This window comes from Bos indicus, chromosome 15, assembly GCF_029378745.1.
Source record: "Bos indicus isolate NIAB-ARS_2022 breed Sahiwal x Tharparkar chromosome 15, NIAB-ARS_B.indTharparkar_mat_pri_1.0, whole genome shotgun sequence".
NCBI lineage: Eukaryota > Metazoa > Chordata > Mammalia > Artiodactyla > Bovidae > Bos > Bos indicus.
This window is the reverse complement of record NC_091774.1, coordinates 66270821-66294707: the sequence shown is the minus strand read 5'-3', so window position 1 is coordinate 66294707 and position 23887 is coordinate 66270821. Positions and strand designations below refer to the sequence as shown.

At 43.9% G+C, this 23887-nt stretch overlaps 1 protein-coding gene across 5 annotated transcripts in view; it reads left to right on the top strand.

Moving 5' to 3' along the window:
• SLC1A2 (solute carrier family 1 member 2) overlaps nt 1–23887 on the top strand; it is a 169791-nt gene that overhangs the window by 122048 nt on the left and 23856 nt on the right. For 4 of the 5 annotated variants that reach the window (XM_070804037.1, XM_070804038.1, XM_070804039.1 and 1 more), the window contains exons 7-9: nt 8991–9224; nt 15382–15576; nt 20051–20185. In XM_070804037.1, coding sequence (XP_070660138.1) covers nt 8991–9224; nt 15382–15576; nt 20051–20185 — 564 coding nt within the window. The remainder of the gene's footprint in view (nt 1–8990; nt 9225–15381; nt 15577–20050; nt 20186–23887) is intronic. The other variant, XM_019975507.2, reaches the window with a different exon arrangement.

Here is a 23887-nt window from a genome sequence, read left to right as displayed (position 1 = left end):
CATCAGAGTTCTTTTGTAGTCTTCTTTATGCAATAGTAAGAACAGTAATAATAGTTAAATAACAAACTAGTGCTGCCATATGACCCTGCAATCCCCCTCCTGGCCATATACCCCCCAAAAATATGATCCGATAGGATACATGCATCCCAATGTTCATTGCAGCGCTGTTTACAGTAGCCAAGACATGGAAGCAACCTAAATGTCCATTGACAGGTGAATGAGCAAAGAAGATATGGTACATATGTACAATGGAATATTAGCCATTAAGGAGAATGAAATAATGCCATATGTAGCAATATGGTTCGGAGAAGGCAATGGCACCCCACTCCAGTACTCTTGCCTGGAAAATCCCATGGACGGAGGAATCTGGTGGGCTGCAATCCATGGGGTCGCTGAGGATTGGACATGACTGAGCAACTTCACTGTCACTTTTCACTTTCATGCATTGGAGAAGGAAATGGCAGCCTACTCCAGTGTTCTTTCCTGGAGAATCCCAGGGACGGGGGAGCCTGGTGGGCTGCCGTCTATGGGGTCACACAGAGTCGGACACGACTGAAGTGACTTAGCTGTAGCAGCAGTAATATGGTTGGATCTAGGGATTGTCATGCTGAGTGAAGTAAGTCAGACAGAAAAGGAGAAATATCATATGACATCCCTTATATGGGGGATCTAAAAAGAAATGATACAATTGAACTTATTTAGATAGCATATTGAAAAGCAGAGACATTACTTTGCCAACAAAGGTCCGTCTAGTCAAGGCTATGGTTTTTCCTGCAGTCATGTATAGATGTGAGAGTTGGACTGTGAAGAAGGCTGAGCGCCGAAGAATTGATGCTTTTGAACTGTGGTATTGGAGAAGACTCTTGAGAGGCCTTTGGACTACAAGGAGATCCAACCAGTCCATCCTGAAGGAGATCAGCCCTGGGATTTCTTTGGAAGGAATGATGCTAAAGCTGAAACTCCAGGACTTTGACTACCTCATGCGAAGAGCTGACTCATTGGAAAAGACTCTGATGCTGGGAGGGATTGGGGGGAGGAGGAGAAGGGAACAGCAGAGGATGAGATGGCTGGATGGCATCACTGACTCAATGGACGTGAGTCTGAGTGAACTCTGGGAGTTGGTGATGGACAGGGAGGCCTGGCGTGCTGTGATTCATGGGGTCACAAAAAATCGGACACGACTGAGCGACTGATCTGAACTGAACTGAACAAAACAGAAACAGACTCACAGACTTAGAGAATGAACTTATGGTTCCCAGGGGGAAGAATGGAGGCAAGAGATGGTTAGAGACTTTGGGATAGACACATACACATTGTTGTATTTAAATGAATGACCAACAAGGTCCTAGTGGATACACAGGGAATTCTTCTCAATGTTATGTGGCAGCCTGGATGAGAGAGGAGTTTGCAGGAGAATGGATATATGCATATGTATGGTTGAGTCCCTTTGCTGTCTATCTGAAGCTTTCACAACATTACTAATCGGCTATACTCTGATGTAAAATAAAAAGTTGTTTAAAAATTTTAGAAAAGAGTAGTAATAATAGCACAAAGCATCACTGAGGAGATTGCTATTAATCTAACAATGCTAGTGTGTGATATGTTAGTCACTCAGTTGTGTCCAACTCTTTGCAACCCCATGGACTGTAGCCCGCCAGGCTCCTCTGTCCATGAGATTTCTCGGGCAAGAATAATGGAGTGGGTTGCCATTTCCTTCTCCAGGGGATCTTCCAACCCAGGGATGGAACCCGTGTCTTCTGCATTGCAAGCAGATTCTTTACTGTCTGAGCCACTAGGATATTAAATTAATAACAGAATTACTAAATTCTTGCTATATGTTCAGCACTTTTTCAATTACTCCCCTGTATCTATTATTGAGAAGGTAATAATTATTATAATTATTATTTTAGGTCATAACTAAGATTTTCCAAATTCCTGCTACATGCCTAATACTGTTCCAGTATTTTACATGCATTGACTCTTTTATTTGTCACAGTAAGACCTAGTGAAAGTGCTGCACTCAATATGCCAACAAATCTGGAAAACTCAGCAGTGGCCACAGGACTGGGAAAGGTCAGTTTTCATTCCAATCCCAAAGAAAGGCAATGCCAAAGAATGCTCAAACTACCGCACAGTTGTACTCATCTAGCAAAGTAATGCTCAAAATTCTCCAAGCCAGGCTTTAACAGTACGTGAACCATGAACTTCCAGATGTACAAGCTGGATTTAGAAAAGGCAGAGGAACCAGAGATCAAATTGCCAACATCTGCTGGATCATCAAAAAAGTGAGAAAGTTCAAGAAAAACATCTACTTCTGCTTTATTGACTACACCAAAGCTTTTGACTGTGTGGATTACAACCAACTGTGGAAAATTCTTAAAGAGATGGGAATGCCAGACCACCTGACCTGCCTGCTGAAAAATCTGTATGCTGGTCAAGAAGCAGCAGTTAGAACTGGACATGGAACAACAGACTGGTTCCAAATAGGAAAAGGAGTACGTCAAGGCTGTATATTGTTACCCTGCTTATTTAACTTATATGCAGAGTATATCATGAGAAATGCTGGGCTGGTTGAAGCACAAGCTGGAATCAAGATTGCCAGGAGAAATATCAATAACCTCAGATACACAGATGAAACCCCCTTATGTCAGAAAGCGAAGAAGAACTGAAGAGCCTCTTGATGAAAGTGAAAGAGGAGAGTGAAAAAGTTGGTTTAAAACTCAACATTCAGAAAACTCAGATCATGGCATCTGGTTCCATCACTTCATGGCAAATAGATGGGGAAACAATGGAAACAGTGAGAGACTTTATTTTGGGGGGCTCCAAAATCACTGTAGATGGTGAATGCAGCCATGAAATTAAAAGATGCTTGCTCCTTTGAAGAAAAGTTATGACCATCCTAGACAGCATATTAAAAAGCAGAGACGTTACTTTACCAACAAAGGTCTGTCTAGTCAAAGCTATGGTTTTTCCAGTGGTCATGTATGGATGTGACAGTTGGACTATAAAGAAAGCTGAGCACCAAAGAATTAATGCTTTTGAATTGTGGTGTTGGAGAAGACTCTTGAGACTCCCTTGGACTGCAAAGAGATCCAACCTGAATATTCATTGGAAGGACTGATACTGAAGCTGAAACTCCAATACTTTGGCCACCTGATGCGAAGAACTGACCCACTGGAAAAGACCCTGATGCTGGGAAAGATTGAAGGCAGGAGGAGAAGGGGACAACAGAGGATGAGATGATTGGATGGCATCACGGACATGATGAACATGAGTTTGAGTAGGCTCTCGAAGTTGGTGATGGACAGGGAGGCCTGGCATGCTGCAATTCATGGGGTCACAAAGAGTCGGACACGACTGAGGGACTGAACTGAACTGAAGACCTACCAAAAATAGGTACTTTGGTGAACCTCATTTTCCCAATGAGAAAACCATGCACATTGGTTAGCTTGCCCAGTGTTGCACAGCCTTAGTAATGGGAATTATAGAAAAGTGTTATTAAACTCAACTTCTATCTGAACCTGGGATCCTCCTCTTATGAGCTGAGTGACGTTAGGTAAGTCAGATACACTCTACACTCCTCATCTTGACCTGTGAGATAGATTGATCATAGAATCCACATCATAGGGTTGCTGTGAGAATTGAGTGAAATTGTGACAAATAGTTGTGGAGCAGTTCCTGTGTGCTGGGACCCGTCTAAGCATTTTATATGAACTAGTATTGTCATTAGGGCTTCCCTGGTGGCTCAGGGGGCTTCTCTTGTGGCTCAGCTGGTACAGAATCTGCCTGCAAGGCGGGAGACCTGGGTTTGATCCCTGAGTTGGGAAGATCCCCTGGAGAAGGGAAAGGCTACCCATTCTAGTGTTCTGGCCTGGAAAATTCCATGGACTGTATAGTTTTCAGTTCAATTCACTGTATAGTTCACTGTATAGTCTGCTGCTGCTGCTGCTGCTAAGTTGCTTCAGTCGTGTCTGACTCTGTGGGACCCCATAGATGGCAGCCCACCAGGCTCCTCCATCCCTGGGATTCTCCAGGCAAGAACACTGGAGTGGGTTGCCATTTCCTTCTCCAGTGCATGAAAGTGAAAAGTGAAAGTGAAGTCGCTCAGTCGTGTCCAACCCTCAGCGACCCCACGTACTGCAGCCTTCCAGGCTCCTCCATCCATGGGATTTTCCAGGCAAGAGTACTGGAGTGGGGTGCCATTGCTTTATAGGGTCACAAAGAGCTGGGCATGACTGAGCGACTTTCTCTTAACTGGTGGCCCAGCAGTAAGAATCTATCTGCACGAGGCACAGGAGATGTGAGTCCAATTCCTGGATCAGAAAGACCCTCTGGAGGAGGGCATGGCAACCCACTCCAGTAATCTTGCCTGGAGAATCCCAGGGACAGAGGAGCCTGGTGGGCTACGGTCCATGGGGTCACAAAGAGTCAGACATGACTAAAGTGACTTAGCACGCTTGCAGGCACAATATTGTTATTACCATTATTATCAATTCAATCCATAACATTTGTTTCTCTGTGCTCATGAATTCCTTAAAAAGCCTGCAAAGCCCTCTGAATCACCTAAAAGAAAGAAAGAAAAACTCTTAATTTCGGTGTGATTTTCATATCCTCATTTTTTGCAGAATGCTTTAAAACACTTTTTTTCAAAATCTGCAAAACATATAGAAAGTAAAACTTTTCATAATCTCACCACCATAGAAACATACAGTAAGAAGTGAAATCTCTCCTCACTGTTTCAACTCTCCTTCTCAGTTAACCTACTACCACCACCATCCATCCACTCCCTATCCACCCACCCACTCATCCGTCCATTTATTCTTTCACTTCCAAAATACTTTTGAGCATGTCTTCTCTGCCAACAACAATGTGATATAATGGAGCCTGGAGGCTCCATGAACTGACTTTCACTCTGTATTGATAAAAAGTTCTAACCCCCATATGGTAACTCTCAGCAAAAGTGACTTTTTGGATAGCCAGAACCTCTCCCAAAGTAAACTGGGAAAATGGAGATTTGTGTTTCTTCCTTACCCTGAATTCAGACAGCACCTTGGGTAATTTTTGGAATGTTTATCTTTATTGACAAGCTCTTCCACCTCTTGAGTTCTCTTGAAATCTGCCCCAAACTGGTAGACCAGTGTTGTTACTGGCAACATGTGGGACAGAACCACAGTGACTTCAGGGCAGGACTGAGAAAGTCCCTCCACTTACCTCCATCCACTCCAAGCATCTGGCCCACCATCTGTCCTGTCTTTGAAAGTCCCCAGTTAATCATTTTAGTGGGTTAAAACTGGAAGCCTAGAATAAGTTGCAGCTAAACAAAGGAAATGGTTTCCAAAGACTAACCAAGGAATATCTGTATTTCAGCCATTGCATATCAGGTTTTATTGCTGAAAACAGTGATTTCTAGATACATCAGAATGACCTGGGGAACTTGTTTGAGGTATAAATGCCCCAAGGCTGCTGCTGCTGCTGCTGCTAAGTCACTTCAGTCGTGTCCGACTCTGTGCGACCCCATAGATGGCAGCCCACCAGGCTCCCCCATCCCTGGGATTCTCCAGGCAAGACCACTGGAGTAGGTTGCCATTTCCTTCTCCAATGCATGAAAGTGAAAAGTGAAAGTGGCTAGCTCTGGGAAATTCTAACTCAGTCCCTATGTGGTGGGTCTAGGGAATCCATGTTGTTTCAGGCAGGCCAGGTGATTTGGAGGCAGGAGTCTGCGGTTACACAGACTGAGATCGGAGTACATTAGTGCTGTGGATGAGCCTGTTTGTGGAGTAGAGAGCAGACCTTGGTGAGAACCTTAAGATAACAAGAACTGAGGTGCGAAGTGGGCGGAGGAAGGAAAGAGTGATGCAACAGTAAGAAAAAGATGCCACGGGCCAGTCCTGGATGAATCAATGGCTTTGAAAATGCTGCCGAGAGCTGAGGATACAGCCAGTTTCAGGGCAGCATGGGAGCCATTCCCTCTCCCAACTCTGTAGTCATATCCTTCTGATTTAGAAACTGCTGGGCATCACTTGACTTTAGAAACCTCACGAGAGTTCTCAGCCTCTTCATGCACTTTGGTTTACGGCTTTGGTTGTTTGCTTCATCACTTTAAGTGGTGATCTTGAGCGCTTGCTCATAAAATCACCTGTAGTCGGGTGGCAGTAGCCTGTGAGATACCTTGAAAGTGAAAGTGAAAGTCACTCAGTCATGTCTGACTCATTGTGACCCCAGGGACTGTAGCCTGCCAAGCTCCTCTGTCCTTGGAATTCTCCAGGCCAGAATACTGGAGTGGGTAGCCGACTCCTTCTCCAGGGGATCTTCCCAACCCAGGGATCGAACCCAGTTCTTCCACTTTGCAGGCTGATTCTTTACCAGCTGAGCCACCAAGGAAGCCTTAGGAAGTCTCTTTTAACTCGGACTTGACTCATTCAGCATGGTGACTAGGGGACATGGAGCAGATGTGTGGAAACAGAACATGCAAGGGACCCCTGTGTCAGGGGGGTTCCCCATGGCTCAATGGGTAAAGAATCTGCTTGCAATGCAGGAGACACAGGAGCTGTGGGTTCAGTTCCTGGGCTGGGAAGATCCCCTGAAGGAGGAAATAGGAACCCACTCCAGTATTCTCACCTGAAAAATCCCATGGACAGAGAAGCCTGGCAGGCTACACTTCACAGGGTCGAAAAGAATTGGACATGACTGAGCGGCTAAGCATGCACACCTGTGTCAGCAATCGGAGAGCTAATGGTGCTGACAAGGATTGGTGGGGGCAGGACTTCTGATAGTGTGTCCATATATGAAAGTTCAAAAATGTGATCACGGACTTCCCTGGTGGACCAGTAATTAGGATTTTGCCTTCCAATGCCAGAGGTGCAGGTTTGATTCCCTTCCCTGGTGGCTCAGATGGTAAAATGTCTGCCTACAACGTGGGAGACCTGGGTTCAATCCCTGGGTCGGGAAGATCTCCTGGAAAAGGGAAAGGCTACCCATTCCAGTATTCTTGCCTGGAAAATCCCATGGACGGAGGAGCCTGGTAGACTACAGTCCATGGGGTCACAAAGAGTCAGACACAACTGAGCGACTTCACCTTCCTTCCTTCCTTGGGGAGCTGAGATACCACATGCCTTGTGGCCAAAAATCCAAGGCATAAAACAGAAGCAGTATTGTGACACATTCAGTAAAGACTTAAAAAATCCACATTAAAAAAAACAAACAAACCTAATTCTCACACCAATCCCATGAGGTTGTAGTTAGCCTCTCTAAGCCTTGACTTGCACATCTGTAAAATGGAAATAAGTCATCAACGAAGGTTATAGAGCTGGTAAATGGCTGGATAAGCTCCACACCTCGTGCAATTGTGCATATGACTCTCATCCACGCCTCATGGTTTGGCTTTAATCCAGGAAGTGCTTGCTTGCTCCAAACACAACTGATAGAAAAAAACCCACCAAATCTGCTCGCTGTCCTTCTCTTTTTTCTGACTCCCCTCCCCCAGCTGGGAGCCTGACTTCATTTGCCCCACAGTCTTTCTTTCAAATATATTCATAATTCTTAATAAGGTAGCAATGTTCCCACAGACATATTCATTTCAGTCAGAAGTGTCACAGGCTGAACAATTTCATGCTCCAACACCAGCAGGTTAAGCAGTGAAAAAGGGGTGTTGCCAAACATATGATGGAGAAGGCGATGGCACCCCACTACAGTACTCTTGCCTGGAAAATCCCATGGACGGAGGAGCCTGGTGGGCTGCAGTCCATGGGGTCGCTAAGAGTCGGACACGACTGAGCGACTTCACTTTCACTTTTCACTTTCATGCATTGGAGAAGGAAATGGCAACCCACTCCAGTGTTCTTGCCTGGAGAATCCCAAGGACAGGGGAGCCTGCTGGGCTGCCGTCTATGGGGTCGCACAGAGTCGGACACGACTGAAGCGACTTAGCAGCAGCAGCAGCAATGTGAAAAGTATACCCAAGGTGAGAGAAAAAACATGGTTGGCTGAATGAAGAATGAGGACGATAGTAGATTGTTTCCAAGCATACTATAAAATAATAATAATATAGACATATAAAATAAGTTTATCTTAGGATAGATTGATAGGTGACAAATTGTTTGCTTCTGTACAAAAAGCTGCAACTGCTCCTTCAAGGAAGTGGTTTGGTGGGTAGAGGTGAAAACCCCCAGTGGTAGAGTTTCACAGATCTGAGATTATTCTCCTCCTCCTCTTTCCTGGTTTCATGATCTTGGGCCAGTCATGTAAGTTTTCCAAACCTCAATTTCCTCATTTGCCAAACAGCCATAATGAGATCTTGGTTTTAGGGTTGTGGTAAGAATTAAATGTGTGGATCTCTCCCCATAATGCTTGAAATATGATGAGTGGCAGCCAGCATTCTTGTTGGAGTAAGTATGGAAAGAAATACTTTCAAACTTGGAAGTGATAAAATCACATTTCTCTAAACATGTTCGTTGGCTCATATGATTTTCTTGTTTGGGCAGCTCTCTCTCTCTTTCTCTAGATTCCTTCCAAGCCAAAAACAAAGCACAATTTACAAACACCAGTGTTCATAAATTGATGAAACTCGGATAATTTTTCTTGGAAGCTCTAGATTTATTCTCAGTTTTCAAGAAAGGAGATATGGAATAGAGAAGTCAAACAAGATTAGTAAAGATGTAACCTGGGTGTCTCTTAACTTTAAGCGTGGTGCTTACTTAAGAGGTGGTAAAACTTGTCTCCTCTAGCCCTAAAAAATTACCTGAGCAACAAAGTTTATCTTGGGATTTTTCATCAGAGCAGGAGCCACTGGGTCCATAGGAAAGATTTCAGATGATGTGGCTAGTCAGAAGCAAAATATAGTATGTATTGAATCTCCTGGTCCTCTTTTGTAAACACTCTTTGTACAGAAATGTGGAGGGTTTTCCTCAGGGTATGGTACCTAGGAGGGCCCAGATTTTAAATTCTAAATCCCATCACCAGCTCTTTCATGCTTTTTCTTTTCTATTTTTCAGGTACTCTCCCCTGGGTATTGCCTGCCTAATCTGTGGGAAGATCATTGCAATCAAGGACTTAGAAGTGGTTGCTAGGCAACTGGGGATGTACATGATCACGGTGATTGTCGGCCTCATCATCCATGGGGGGATCTTTCTCCCCTTGATTTACTTTCTAGTGACCAGGAAAAACCCTTTCTCCTTTTTTGCTGGCATTTTCCAAGCTTGGATCACTGCCCTGGGTACCGCTTCCAGGTAGAGAACACAAGAAATCACCATTTCTCTCTGCTCGCTCCTTTAACTTGCCACTCCTTTTTCAAAATCTTCCCATCACAATATTCAATGAGAACACTTTTCACATATTATTAAAATATTTTTGAAAAAGTAGAACACTGTAGATTCTTGGATCCTTTTAGGAACTTTTGATTTTTCTGCTGAACTTTTTGCTGGTATGCTGCTGTCCTGGAACTATGATCTCATATAACATTTCCCAGGTGAATGCATACTGTTCATCTTTAGGCATAATTTGCCACATATAGCATTAAGGAAAAGTGTTAGTAGCTCAGTCATGTCCGATTCTTTGTGACTTCATGGACTGTAGCCTGCCAGTCTCCTCTATCCTTGGTATTCTCCAGGCAAGAATATTGGAGTGGGTAGCCATTCCCTCTTTAAGAGATCTTCCCAACCGAGGGATTGAACCAGGGTCTCCCACATTGCATGCAGATTCTTTATGATCTGAGCCACCAGGGAAGCACATATAGCATTAGTTCAGCTTTAAATATTTTCCAAAAGGGTGTAACAGGATGCTATTTTATTTAAGAAATTCTCTCACCTGTGATTTGAAAAATGCTATTACAGCATATCACTCTATTGAGTAATTTTTCAAGAATAAGAGAAAAAGGTTTTGCAGGGTGAATGGTAGATTAGGTGAGATTTTTCAAACAAACCGGAAATCAAACAAGTCTTTGAACCTGTAATGGACTATTCAGTCCCATTGATTTTGAGGAAAGTCCAGTTGGTATTGATTTGACTTGATATTGGCTAAGAGTTGGTTCCTTCTTCGTTACCTAGTTCCAGTGCCTCAGAAGGCAGCGAGGGCTCCAGAGATATGCAGACAAAAAAAGCAAAAACTCTTCTTTCTTGGATACCACTTTGGACTGAATTTAGCAAAAACAAACCAACAAATAACAAAAACAAGTACATAAGAAACACCAAACAATGTCGAACTTCCAAGACTAAGAGAGTTTTATTTTCTCCGCCTGCAATATTTGCTTTTATTTCTGCACATGTATCCTTGGTTCGAGAAACAAAGATTGAGGCCATAAAGTAGGTGGCAGGGAGACAAACAAACTCCGCAACCCACAGCTCAGTGTTATCTCTGGAGTCACAGGTTGGCAGGTCCTTGTTACAGAGCCCATGACCATGCTCTGCCAGGAAGGCAGCTACTCTGTGACACAGAGAAACTGCTGCTTCTGAACTACTGAGCAGGCCATCAGGTTTTTCTTAAGTTACATAATAGGCCCCTAGTGCTAATACCTAGGAAGCCAAATTATATTTCCATCGTGCAAATCAATGAGAAGTTTGGACTAGTAGAATGTAAGGTTTCAGAAAAAGTGAAAATATATACAATCTGGGAGATCTAGATTCTGCATTTGGTTTCCCAAGATGAAGGTAAGCACTCCAAAATTTCCTTTTTCCTTCTTGGTCCTATAAATTTCTTATGGCTAAAGAGTTCTATCCATAAACATCCTGTCTTTTTAGTGAAAAAGTTAACTTTTTTCAAAAATAAAAACAATCAGGTTTAGTTTTATTTTTGTTTTCTGGTTACGAGCATGATGTTTGCTCATTATGACAAGTTCAGACAGTGAATAAAAGTTTGGAGAAAAAACAGGCATCACCACTGATACCTAAGTAGTAACATTTTAGTTAATCTTTACAGTTATGCACATTTCCATTTCTTATTATGTGCAGATATTGTACATTGCTAAAGCAGGTCGAGAAGATCCCTTGCGGAAGGAAATAGCAACCCACTCCAGTATTCTTGCCCGGGAAATCCCATGGACGGAAGCCCAGCGGGCTACAGTTCATGGGATTGCAAAAGAGTAGGACCACAACTTAGTGACTAAACCCAAAACAACAAAATTTTCACTGGTCAACATAAGAGTTATGATATAGCTCTTACTATAACTATATTTATATTACTACTATTTTTCAACTTCGTAATAATACGCTGTATGTACTATATTACAACCACATCCCAAATGTATATTTAAGCCTTGTATATTGAATAGGGCTGTGACACGCATCCTTGTAAATACATCTCTGCAAGGATGTCTGATGATCTCAGGATAAATTTCGAGTTTCTGAATCTGCTGGTAAGCACCTTGATGGTTTTGAAGCATATCACCAGATTACTATTTGGAAAAGTACGTTAGTTTATGTCCCTACTAACTGGGGACATAAAAGCAGTCATTTTAACACTTTCCAAACCTATTGGTGAAAAGTGATCTCACTGAGTTTGCGTTACTCTGATTACTGGGGAGGGAAAACATCTTTTTGTGTTCTTTTTGACCATCCTTCTCTCCCCTCCCCTGCCCTGTGAATTGTTTGTGAGCTCAATTTCTTGTTGGGGTATTCTTTCCTGATTGATTTTCGGCTCTCTTCATGTATAAAAATATCAACTTATGTATCATATGTTGCAAATAATGCCCCTCTTCACTTGATATTTGTCTTAAAATTTTACTGTGCTTTGTATCACTAGCAGATTTTAATTTGTGGAGCTTCCCCGGTGGCTCAGTGATAAAAAGATTCTCCCTGCAGTACAGGAAACACAGGCTTGATCCCTGGCTCAGGAAGATCCCCTGGAGAAGGGCATGGCAACCCACTCCAGTATTCTTGCCTGGAAAATTCCACTGACAGAGAAGCCTGGCGGGCTACAGTCCATAGTGTTGCAAAGAGTTGGACATGACTGAAGCGACTGAGCACAAAGTCATCAATATTTTCCTTTAGTATTTAAAATTCTGACTTTGCTTAGGAATATCTTTTCCACTAAAGATTGTAAAATATTACTTTATATTTTCTTCCAGTGCCATTGTGGTTTTGATATCTATACTATCTCAAAATATTATCTTTTCTTTTGAATGACTAGACAATTATCCTAGTCTCTTTATACAACAAAGGTAAATCTTAAAATCATAGGGAAAACCCAAAATTATATCTAAATCAAAGACAAATTCTTGGGTTATCTGACCAAGACCACAAATATTAGACTCATTTCTCCCCTTTTACCTTGTATTTTGTTTGAAAAAAGAATATGGTTTTAATCTTTGGTTAAAATGTGGCTTTTGCCTGGATGTAGAAAATCCCATGGACAGAGGAGCCTGGTAGGCTGCAGTCCATGGGGTCGCTAAGAGTCAGACACGACTGAGCGACTTCACTTTCACTTTTCACTTTCACGCATTGGAGAAGGAAATGGCAACCCACTCCAGTGTTCTTACCTGGAGAATCTCAGGGACGGAGGAGCCTGGTGGGCTGCCGTCTACGGGGTCGCACAGAGTTGGACACAACTGAAGCGACTTAGCAGCAGCAGCAGAATTTCTTTTATTTTCTTTTTAAAGTCACTGTGGCAGGAGTCATGTACTGAGAATTAACTCAAGGTTTCTTTCCCATTATGACCACAAGGGAAAAGCCCCAGGGACAGCCAGTTAAATACACTTTCTACCTCCTCGGACCTTGGCCTGAATGGGACATAGAGGGGAGGGTTAGCCCCATTTTCTCAATAGGCACAGGGGCTGGTATCAGGGCAGCCGGATTGGGGTGGGAGTGGCCTGGGACACATCTCGCTGCATCCCCCTGACTTCAGTGCCTGCTGTTAAAACTAATCTGGATAAAAAAAAGAAAAATCTGGAGTACCAGACAGTTATAATCAGCAACATTTGAAGAATGTCATATGACCATGGAGGCAGGAGCCAAAAAAAAAAAAAAAAACCAATGTCAGAATGTCAGCCTGTCAATACAAGAAAGACTTAAAATTCTCAAATCCTAATTTGGACTGATGGGGTACATATGGATTTTTAAGACACAAAGCATATTCCCTAGTGGCACTAAGAATATTTTCATGCCTCACCAATTGTGTTCCTTAGTCTGTTGAATTGTCTAAAGACCCTTTGATGACAGTGTGGGGAAATGAATGCAGCAATAATAGTGGATATATTCCAGTCGTCCCAGCAGTGTCCTTAGATTCATACCAGTGAGAATCTAGCTGCCCATTTCAGACCACAGCTGTGCTGCCATTTCAGACCAATCGTGGTGTCCTGGTGACGTCAAAGGGTCTTAGAAAGGGGCTGGGGGTGTGGGAGAGGAATAAAGGACATTAAGTGAAAGTTGGAAAAGACTCTGATGCTGGGAGGGATTGGGGGCAGGAGGAGAAGGGAACGACAGAGGATGATTTGGCTGGATGGCATCATGGACTTGATGGACGTGAGTCTGAGTGAATCCCGGGAGTTGCTGATGGACAGGGAGGCCTGGCGTGCTTCGATTCATGGGGTCACATAGAGTCAGACACGAGTGAGCGACTGAACTGAAGTGAAAGTGAAAGTGAAAATATTAGTTGCTCCCTTGTATTCGACTCTTTGTGACCCCATGGACTGTACCCACCAGACTTCTCTGTCCATGAAATTCTCTAGGCAAGAATACTGGAGTGGGTTGCCATTCCCTTTCCAGGGGATCTTCCCCACCTAGGGAGCCAACCTGGGTCTCCTGCTTTGCAGGCAGATTCTTTGCCATCTGAGCCACCAGGGAAGCCAAAGGACACTAACTTCTCTTGAAATAGCTGGGGCAGCAAGCCAGGTACAATGACACCCCTGCATGTAAATGAGGCCAGACCCCAACCTTTTCCCTGGGGTTCCTAGGGTTTTTTTAATGAGAGGTCTCCAAACATCCATAACTTTTCCCTACCTAAAGCCAAAGAGGAGGCATGAGACAGACCCCTGACCTGAAATCACAAAGAATGGTTCAGTAAGATGACTCTGCCTTCTCTAAGGTTGTTAATAGGGCTTGTGGGTCTGTGGGATGTTAAGGTGCAGATTTAGGAGACCCTAAGTTTGGAGCTTCAGGGTCCTTGGTTCTGAGTTGGTCCTGAAATCTGCGTTTTATTTATCATGCCTGAAGCTGATGGTCCTCTTCCGCTCTGAGAAACCGAGACCTTTGCAAAGGTTTTTGTCTAGCCCTAATTCTGACAAGTAGAAGGGAACTATGACTAAGGCTATAAAGACAAGAGAGACAAATGTGCCGTCCACACTAGGGCTTTCTCTCAAGTCAGTTTGCTCAAGTTTGAATAAGAAAAAAGAGAATGGCTCACAAGGTATTCCCATGGCAGTTGGAATGTTCTGCGTTGCTTTCCATATTCATTAAACTTTGAAGCAAATCCACTTGCCCTCCCATCACCTCTATCCACATGGAAATAAATAGTCTGGCTTTCAGCAACTCTTACTCTTGTAGGTCTCCTCTTTTAGAAGACACTGAACATGTCAGGAGTTCTGGCCTTTGAGATTGATTCCTATGGTCATGAATTTGCATCCCACGCCTGGGAGGAGTGGGAGTGAAGTCACTCCACATTGGGTCTTTGATTAGCTACAGAGCTTTTCTGCCCTAAGTCATAGGAGAGACTCTAGAGTTGGCAATGACCATTTATCAGGGAGTTGGAATGTCTTTGAGGATCCCCAGGGAATTTCTAGAAACTTGGATTCTTGCTGAATGGTGCTTACCATATTTCTCCAGCTTTCTCAAAATTAGCAAGCCAGCTCAGGGCAATTCCCAAGGGCTGGGTACAACCCATGTAGTTAATCTTGTTGGAAACAGTGTTTCTAGCATAAAATTATGGGTCATTCAAAAATTCCTCATTCTGTCTTACTATTAGTAGCTGATCCTTTTCCTTACCTTTATTTTGCAGCCCCATTAATGTGGGCAATCACACAGGTTTTGAATATTTAATCCAAGATGGAAACAGGGACCAAAGGGAAAGGAGAACTGAAGCCCTGAGTAGATCTCAAAAACTAGAACCAACAAAAATATTTTGCTGCCTAATTAGCATCTTAATAAGATAGAATTTGAGCCTCCAAATCAAGGGTTTTTTTGTTTGTTTCTGTTTTGTTTTTTGTTTTGCTTTATTGCTAGAATTAAAATTTATTTGGATTTAGAACATTTTTTACTGGAGTACAGAACTCTATTCAATACTGTGTAATGGCCTATATGGCAAATCGGTGGGTTTTAATTTAGTTCTAGATGCTGCTTTTTTCAAGTCACATTGTTTGATTGGAACAAAGAACAAAAGCTTTGTGTTGGCATTTCAGATCGTGCTTCGTCCTGCTTCTCTAAAGTGGACATAACTCTCGTCTCTCTTGTTATCCCTTAGTGCTGGAACTTTGCCCGTCACCTTCCGCTGCTTGGAAGAAAATCTGGGGATTGATAAGCGTGTGACTAGATTTGTCCTGCCAGTCGGAGCAACCATTAACATGGATGGTACGGCCCTTTATGAAGCGGTGGCCGCCATCTTTATAGCCCAGATGAATGGCGTCGTCCTAGACGGAGGCCAGATTGTGACCGTAAGGTGAGTGAAGTGCGTGGGGTGAAGCACTGAAACAACCGTTTACCTTTTTGTCCCTTCCACACTAATTCCGTTTCACAGAGGCCACTTCAGTTTCAGTTATCCGGGTAGAAGGATGGTGAAGGACATAAACGAGAAGAGGAATTATTGGCAAGCTCAAAGGGAAGATTGGAAGAGGAATGAAGCAGGCTCACACTAATGTCTTCTGTTTGTATTACCTATGTGAAATTGCTTCAGAAATTTGATATTAATTGATTTTTAACCATCACGTGATGTTCCATGGCAGTTGCTTCTATGTTTATTTAATAGATGAAGAAGCACAGGCTTCAGTCTGAAGCTGTAATACTGTCAGTAATGAGCCAGAAGGGCTGTTACTGGGACCAGCATCAACTGACTCTGGATCCAGTTTTTCTTAAAATATGCTCCCTTCAGCATTCCAGGGAATGACAGCATAACTGATAAAGTACTTGGAGGAAGAGATTCCTCAATGTAGCACATAACATTTTATTACAAATAAATAATAATTTTTTTGTTTTTGCTAAAGTCATTTTATCTATGTAATTATCATTTTTAAAAATTCAGAAAGAATACTTTTCCAATATGTCATTAAAGACATATCGCTTCTCTGCAGACTTAAAGATCACACCTACTTGTATGTATTAATTTATCTAATCCTAACAACCATCCTAGGAGGTATGTACTTTTTCAGTCAGCTCAGGCTGTGTAACAAAATACCACAGACTATTTGGCTCAAACAGAAGGTGTTTATCTCTTACAGTTCTGGAGGATGGGAAGTCCAAGATTAAGGTGCCAGTGGGTTCAGCCCCTGAAGAATGTCCTCTTCCAGATTTGCAAGTAACAGCCTTCTAGATGTTCACTCACATGGCCTTACCTTGGTACCTGGAGAGAGACAACAAGTTCTCTTATGTCTCCTCTTACAAGGGCACTAATCCCACCATGAGAACTCTACCTTCATGACCGAGGCTCCATCTCCAAGTACCATCACATTGGAGATTAGGGCTTCAACAAATGAATTTGGGGAGGATGCACCTCAGTCTATAGCAGTACTCTAAAGGAGCCTCAATTTCAAACAATAGGACAATAATCACGTATTCTAGGGTGGTTTAGAGCACCATGCCTGATATGTAGTTACCTGTCAATAAATCTTAGCTACTAGTATTATTACTATTATTGATGCTTATTAATCAAATACAGTACTCCTAGCATATGACAGAAAAATGTGACAGTGATATAGTGAGTAACATGATGTTACTCAGTGGAAAACATGCTTTACGTCAAATTATCAAGCCTTCTAAGTCATGTCCTAACAGATTGTGTATAGGACTGCCAACCTCCCTTCCTTTTAAATTCAAAGACAAACCAACCTCCCTTACTTTAAAATTCAAAGACAAACCAACCTCCCTTACTTTAAAATTCAAAGACAAATGGGGCTTTTTAATGTCTCTGAAGTCTCTCATTGATGAAGCAACCATGCTTCCCATCAAGCCCACATCATTAGATGAGAACTTGCAGATCGGACCAGGTGACTGAGATAGTGCTTGAATTATTTAAATCTACCCTTTATTTTAATAATGATAGTACTGAGAATTTTCACAGGACAAAGGATAAAGTTGGCCAAATATATTTAATAGTGGTGCCCCTGGCAAGTTCAATCAACTCTGCTGTTTGTAGACATCACAAGGGCTATCTCTGGGAGACACCCCCCACCAAGGAGTATATGTAGTTCATATACTCCATATGTAGTATATGTATATGTAGTATATGTAGTTAGATAGTTTCCTGGCTGCTACATAGTATGTGTAGTGTATGTAGTTCCAATTTAGTCAGAGGAAAATAGCCAAGTCTAGCTTCATTGCTGTGCTTCCAAGTACATTTCTCGTCTTCTCAGTTCCCTGCATGTAGCAAAACAGTGGCCAGGAATTCTCAGCAAATTTGTTAAGTCTTAGAGTTCAATGTGCGGAGAAGGCAATGGCACCCCACTCCAGTACTCCTGCCTGGAAAATTCCATGGGTGGAGGAGCCTGGTAGGCTGCAGTCCATGGGGTCGCTAGGAGTCGGACACGACTGAGCGACTTCACTTTCACTTTTCACTTTCATGCATTGGAGAAGGAAATGGCAACCCACTCCAATGTTCTTGCTTGGAGAATCCCAGGGGTAGGGGAGCCTGGTAGGCTGCCGTCTATGGGGTCACACAGAGTCAGACACGACTGAAGTGACTTAGCAGTAGCAGTAGCAGAGTTCAATGTGAGGAGGGATCAAGAGACATAAAAAGGCAGCATGGCATTGGAATCGAGCAGACGAGTACTCAAATCCCAGCAGACCATGTTCAAGCTGAGTGACCCTAAGTTTCTCCACCCGTCCAATTGATGGTACAGCCAGATGTACCTTACAGGGTTACTGTGAGGTTCTGCTGCAATTAATGTGTGTGTGGTATCTTGTACAACATCCAAAAACCAGCCAGAGAAGTGAGCCAGAGGAGCAGAATGATGTGAAAATCTGGAAGGGATAAAGAGAGGGAAGATCTCCACCTAGGGGCTATTGCAGGGCTTAGAATTCCATAGACACCCCGCCTATGTTCAGGTCAGGGAGTGACAGATGGAGGAACAGAAAGAGAACCAACTTCCAGGAAGATTTCTTTACAGAAGTTTGTCTCACACAACCAAGGGGTAACAATGTGGGCACAGCACCCAGGGATGTGCAAGAGTGACTCACAGAACAGAAGCAATTGAGGTTGCGAAAAAAACAGCCTCAGCCGAGACTGCTGGAACTTGGGAAGTTCCCCTTCCCTGGTGTGTTCTCTCCATCTTGGGGAGATGACTGAGAATTCCCACCTGCCAGCTCTTGGGACTTTAGGGAAGTTTTCATCGCAAAGCGGCCTCATCCTGCCCGAATTTCCCAATAAGAATAAGAATTCACATGTATTAGGGGGAGGGGAATTTGCAGTGTGCCAGCCTCTTCTAAGTGCTTAATTTCTGAGCTCCTGCATACTCCATGAGTGCGACCCCATTGTTGTCTCTTATTTTACAGATAAGGGAATCAAGGCACAGAGAGGTTAAGTAAGTTGCCCAAAGTCACGTGCTTAACAAGTGGCAGAATTGGGATTTGAAGCTGGGTCGTTCAACTTGAGAACCTTCTCTGATAACCACTACTAATTACTATCTTCTATGACCTAAGTGGATGCTCCCCACCCCCCAAAATGGAGCTCTTTAAACCCTTACATCAGCTCTGTATTGCTGGGGCAGGGTAGAAGCAAAGATGGGTTCTAATCCCACCTAGGGGGAGTATCTGTTTTGTGATAAGCCTAAGTGGGGGAAGGATGGCAATATGGAAAAACCAGTGCAAATCACAAAGCCTCCTGGGAACTTTCTTTCCTCATGTGTCAGATTAGGTAAATTCAAGTTCCTTTTTACTGTAATACCAGGGTTTTGTACATGGACACGCCAATTGGCAACCCAGCTTGGGAGTCTGATTCTTTGTTTGAAGCCAGAAGACCTACTCTAAAAACTCTATAAAAACTGTAAAGAAAAAACCAAAAAAAACAACTTGATATAACCACAGAGAAAGCCGCCCCCTTTTTCTTTTCAGCAGTCAGAAAAGCAAATTGGGAATCCATATTTTTATAAGCTGTCCATTCATAAATGACAGCTTTTATAAATAGCATCCAGAATAGAGGGAGAAAAAGTCACTGTCCTTTGCTGGACTACAGAGGCCCTCTGGTGTCTAGGCGGGGTGCTTGAACCCTAGATTAAACTCGTTTCCAGAGACAACTTCAAAATGGCACTGGGTATGCCCTTGGCATTCCTTGGAAAGCAAGGAATGAGATGTTTCGGGAGGAAGGGCTCCCATTGTTTTATTATCTTTTCTTGGCACCCTCTTTCTGAATAATGTACTTCCCAGCCCATGGTGAAATGTCCAGGCATCTAAAGCTTAATGTCATTTGGAATTCTGTCAGTTTGTTTCCCCGATGTCCACTCAACTGAGTCTGGATGTTTGCTATTCTGAGTTCTCATGTTAATGTTGGCAATGACCTCCTCAGACTCTCTTGCCACTTAGTCTAGAAGTCTCTGTTTCTCACAGAGACATAAAGACGTAAGCAGAAATGAATGCAGTGGTATTCCTGTGGAAGGATTAAGGGTGATTTGTTTTTCTTCTTTAGTATTTCCTTGCCTGCGTTTAGAGCCATGCTTACCTTATTTGAGCCCTGTGATATATTTGGTGAATTGCATGTCATGATGGGGGCAAGACTCTGATCCATGAATTTGTAAGCTTCTATCAGATGAGCAAAACTCAAATAGACCCTATTTCCTGGCTCGTGGTACTCCAAATTCCTCTATTCCTTGGGAGGAAAAAGGGATTTTATGACTGCTGGGAAAATTAGAGCTTAAAATTGCCTGCCAGTGATGGTTTTGGCAAGGCTACTTTCTCTTCCTTTGACCTGACCTTTTTTGTTCTCACAGCCTCACGGCCACACTGGCCAGCGTTGGTGCAGCCAGTATTCCCAGTGCTGGGCTGGTCACCATGCTCCTTATTCTGACGGCTGTAGGCCTGCCGACCGAGGACATCAGCCTGCTGGTGGCTGTGGACTGGCTGCTGTAAGTGTCTGTGTGTGGTTCTGCTGGGAATGTGAATACTGCCGCCCAGGGGTGGACAAGATGCAAGGTTGCGCCAAGATCTTCGCCAGTCCCCATGACAACTCTCTCATTTCCTCTCCCCTTTCTTCCCCCTAACATTTACTGAGTGCCTCTTTGGGAACCAGAGAAGAAAAAGAATGTTTGAGAGATTCAGAGTCTAGTGGAGGAAGCAAATTAATTAAAAGCCAAAGTTAAAAGCAGAGCTACAAGGGACAAGTTACTGTTGAAGCATGCTGGGGATCTCAAAACTGAATGAACTGATTATACTGAGTGTACAAAGCACAAAAGAATATATACTGTATGATTCCGTTTATGTGATGCTCTGGAAAAGATAATATGATCTCTAGCAGTAAAAAGAGATCATGGTTGCCTGGGCCCAGAAATCGAGGCATGAGGATTAACCAGTAAGGGCACAAAGAAGGCTTTAGGAGTGATAGAAATGTTCCATAGACACAGGTATGCACAGGTGTTCACATAAATGGAAACTCGTCAAAACATACACTTAAATGGGTACATTCTATTGTATGTAAGTTATACTTCAATAATGTATATTTCTAAATTGCACACACATAGAATAGTAGAGATAGACACCCAGCCCACACTAGGATGGAAAGGCAGAGTGGAGAAATGAGGAAACACGGGAAATGGCTACTGAATACTATGGGTCAGCTACCCTGAGTCCTTCACAGCTTTCTTTAACACCGCTAAAGAGTTGATGTTTTCGCTTCTATTTTATAAATAAGAAAACTGAGGTTTAGGGAGAATGAATAGAGATTCGACCCTCGGCCTGCTTGGGTTTGGAGGCCACCGCATTCATAATCATGGCCACATTCAAGTTTCTAAAGGTGGTGATACCTAAGCTGGACCCTAACAGGTAGGTAGACATCACCCAGGTACGCACGGGGTGGGGTGTAGGACATTCTGGTCAAGGCAAGCCTGCACAAAGGCACAGAGGCGACAGATAAAGTGGAGGCCTCTGAGTGGTTCGCTACTGTTGGAGCACAAAGTGTAAGGTAGGGCGTGGTGAGAGGTGACGTAAGGTAGACAGCCTTGAGCCCGTGCAGAGATGCTTGAACTTGACAGTGTACATGAGCACAGCTTGCTTTCCAGTGAAGGACATTATCCTGGTGTGAGACTCACTATCTGTTCCCAAAGGTGGGTCAGTCTATCCAGATGGCCCCCAGTAGGAGGCTGGCATATTCTTGCCAAGGCCTTACTGGGGCTCTGATGTTCTATGGGATGTACACTGATACTTCCAGTCCAGTCCTGGCACTCCATGACAAGGGCCAGCCCTTGGCTTCAGAGTCAGAGCCTCGGAATGACAAGTGCAGAGATCCAAAGTGTTCACACTTAATTTTGTAAAATTGCCCTACCTGCCAGTAGCGATTTTTCTGACATTTATTGACATAGATTTTAAGAGCCAGAAGCCACATTTTATGGACTTGAGTTCCTCTATGCTAAAGAAGTTCCACTTCTCTACAAGCACCCTTCCGAAGAGAGAAACATGCAAGTGGCCGAAGGGAAGAAGGACATCGTGGAAGGTTAGAAGGAAGCCTGGTCTTTCCAGAAAACTTGCCTGTTCTTGAGGTTTAGTTAGAAATGAGAAGTAGACAGAATCTGTTCAACTCAGGAGGGGCACAGATCTTCCTGACTGGTTCTTCTGTCACCAGAGAAATACCCTGGAAATGCCTTTCAGGAGATGAATCTTATCTGTCCCTGCCCGTCTCTTTCAATGGGGGTAGTTCTCTGTGCCCTGTGCTGGCCCCAAGGGGCAGGCTTTCTCATGATGTCCATCCAAACAAGGCAGGTATGGGGGCAGCTGAGATTGGTTGGTGGGGGTTGGTGGAAGGATTTGGAGAAAATAGGATAAGAGAGACTAAGGTGGGGTTGGTTTTGGTTAGGAGGAGGACAAAGTGGAAATAAAGACGTTGTGGCAACTGTTGGGGACAGAGCACAGAGCAGGAGCTCAATAATTGCACGCTAAAGTGACACGCAGAGCTGCTTTGTGACAACCAGGGGCCTTTCCACACATGAAGAATGACACAAGAAACTATTGAAGTCCCAGCTGCTTCCCTTGTGACTTTAGCCTCCTCTGCCTCTGTGACCTTTGAACTTTTGTTGTTAGGGTCCGTTGCCTGCTCCAGACACATTGCCTACTCTCTTCTTGGACTTGTTGCCAAGGCCTGAAGCTGCCCCCCATTATAATGCAAATTCATTTAAGTGGAAAAATGCGCTTGATTTATCAGGAATGAAGAAAAGGAGCTGGTCTTTACACCATGCTCTTTACATTGGTTTACAGCTAATCCATAAAGAGCACAGTGGTGTGTTTCACAGATGAGGAGACCAAAGGTCCGAAGGCACAGGGTGGCTTGTGCGGCCTGGTCAGGGCCCTTCACCCCACCCCACACGGGCGCAAAGGGGTCCAGAATCAGAGAGGTTGGGAAAAACAGGCTGATTCGGGGCACCCCTCGTGCTACATTCTAACCAGAGAATTTTTTGTCTGACTTGTTTTTTTTCCCCCTCTCTCAGGATTAAAACAAAACAGAACAAGGAGGTTGAGTGGGGACAAGCAGGGTACAATGAAGGTCTCAGCTACTCTTAGGCTTCAAGTCCTCCGGCCTCCTTGGATCGGCCACTGTGGGCTGGGCTTCCTGGCAGTCATCTTCTTCCAAGCCTCTTGGAGGAGAGTCAGCTCGTGAAACATGCACGACCCTGCCTCCTCCTGACCTAAATGTCAGCGAATGGGCGCTCCCAGGCTCACACCTGCCCCCAGAGCAAGGTGTCCTCATTCTGGAGGTGAAACGTGCTAGCGGGAGGGAGTTGGCTGAACAACAGCAAAAACATGATGATCCGGTTGGATTAACTCTATTGATGAGATTGCATATGAGAAAACGTCATTGCAGGCTGCAGCTGGAAAGGGTAGAGTGATTGAAGAACACGCTTCTAGTTCTGGGGTCTGATCTCAGAGGGAAAGAGGCTCTGTGATCAAGGGGAGAAAGCCAGAGGCCTGGGTCTGAACTCTGCACTTACTCCTGGTAGGACCGTGGGCTAGGTACTTACTTTCTGGATTCAACTGTGTCATGCGGACAATGGGAGCAGTAAACCTACCAGCTTGAAAGCACAGTCTAGACCCCTGTGCCCTTGAATGCCCTTCCAGTTTTAAGACCCAGACTAGGAATCTGCTGGTGATGGATGTTTATATACAAATGAGCATGAACATTCCTTTTCAGAAGCAAAGAGAAAGGGAGGGTAGAGGATCCTGGGAAAGTGTGCAGGGGTCTGTAGCTAGGTCAGATCTGCTTTGAATTAGTAACGGTTCCACATTCTTTCTCACCAGCAAGAGGAGTTCTGGAAACACACTCTTGGTCATGGGCTCCATGGCTGTCGGATGCCCTTCAGTGTGTGAGTGGGGCAGGGGGATGGGTTGAGAGAGGGGTGCAGGGGGCTCTGGTTTTTCCCTGGTGATGTAGTCTGTGCAGGAGACAAAGAAAAGCAGGACATTTCTTTTCCTCCCCAGGTTTGTGAGGTTTGTAAGCTTTCATAACTCTAGCAATTTTTCAATTTAGAACCAAACAAAGCCCACAGTGACATTTAGTGTGCCATGCCGTTTGCCAACTGCTGGAGGTCAGCCAGCCACATTACTGTCTGCCAAGCCCTGGATGA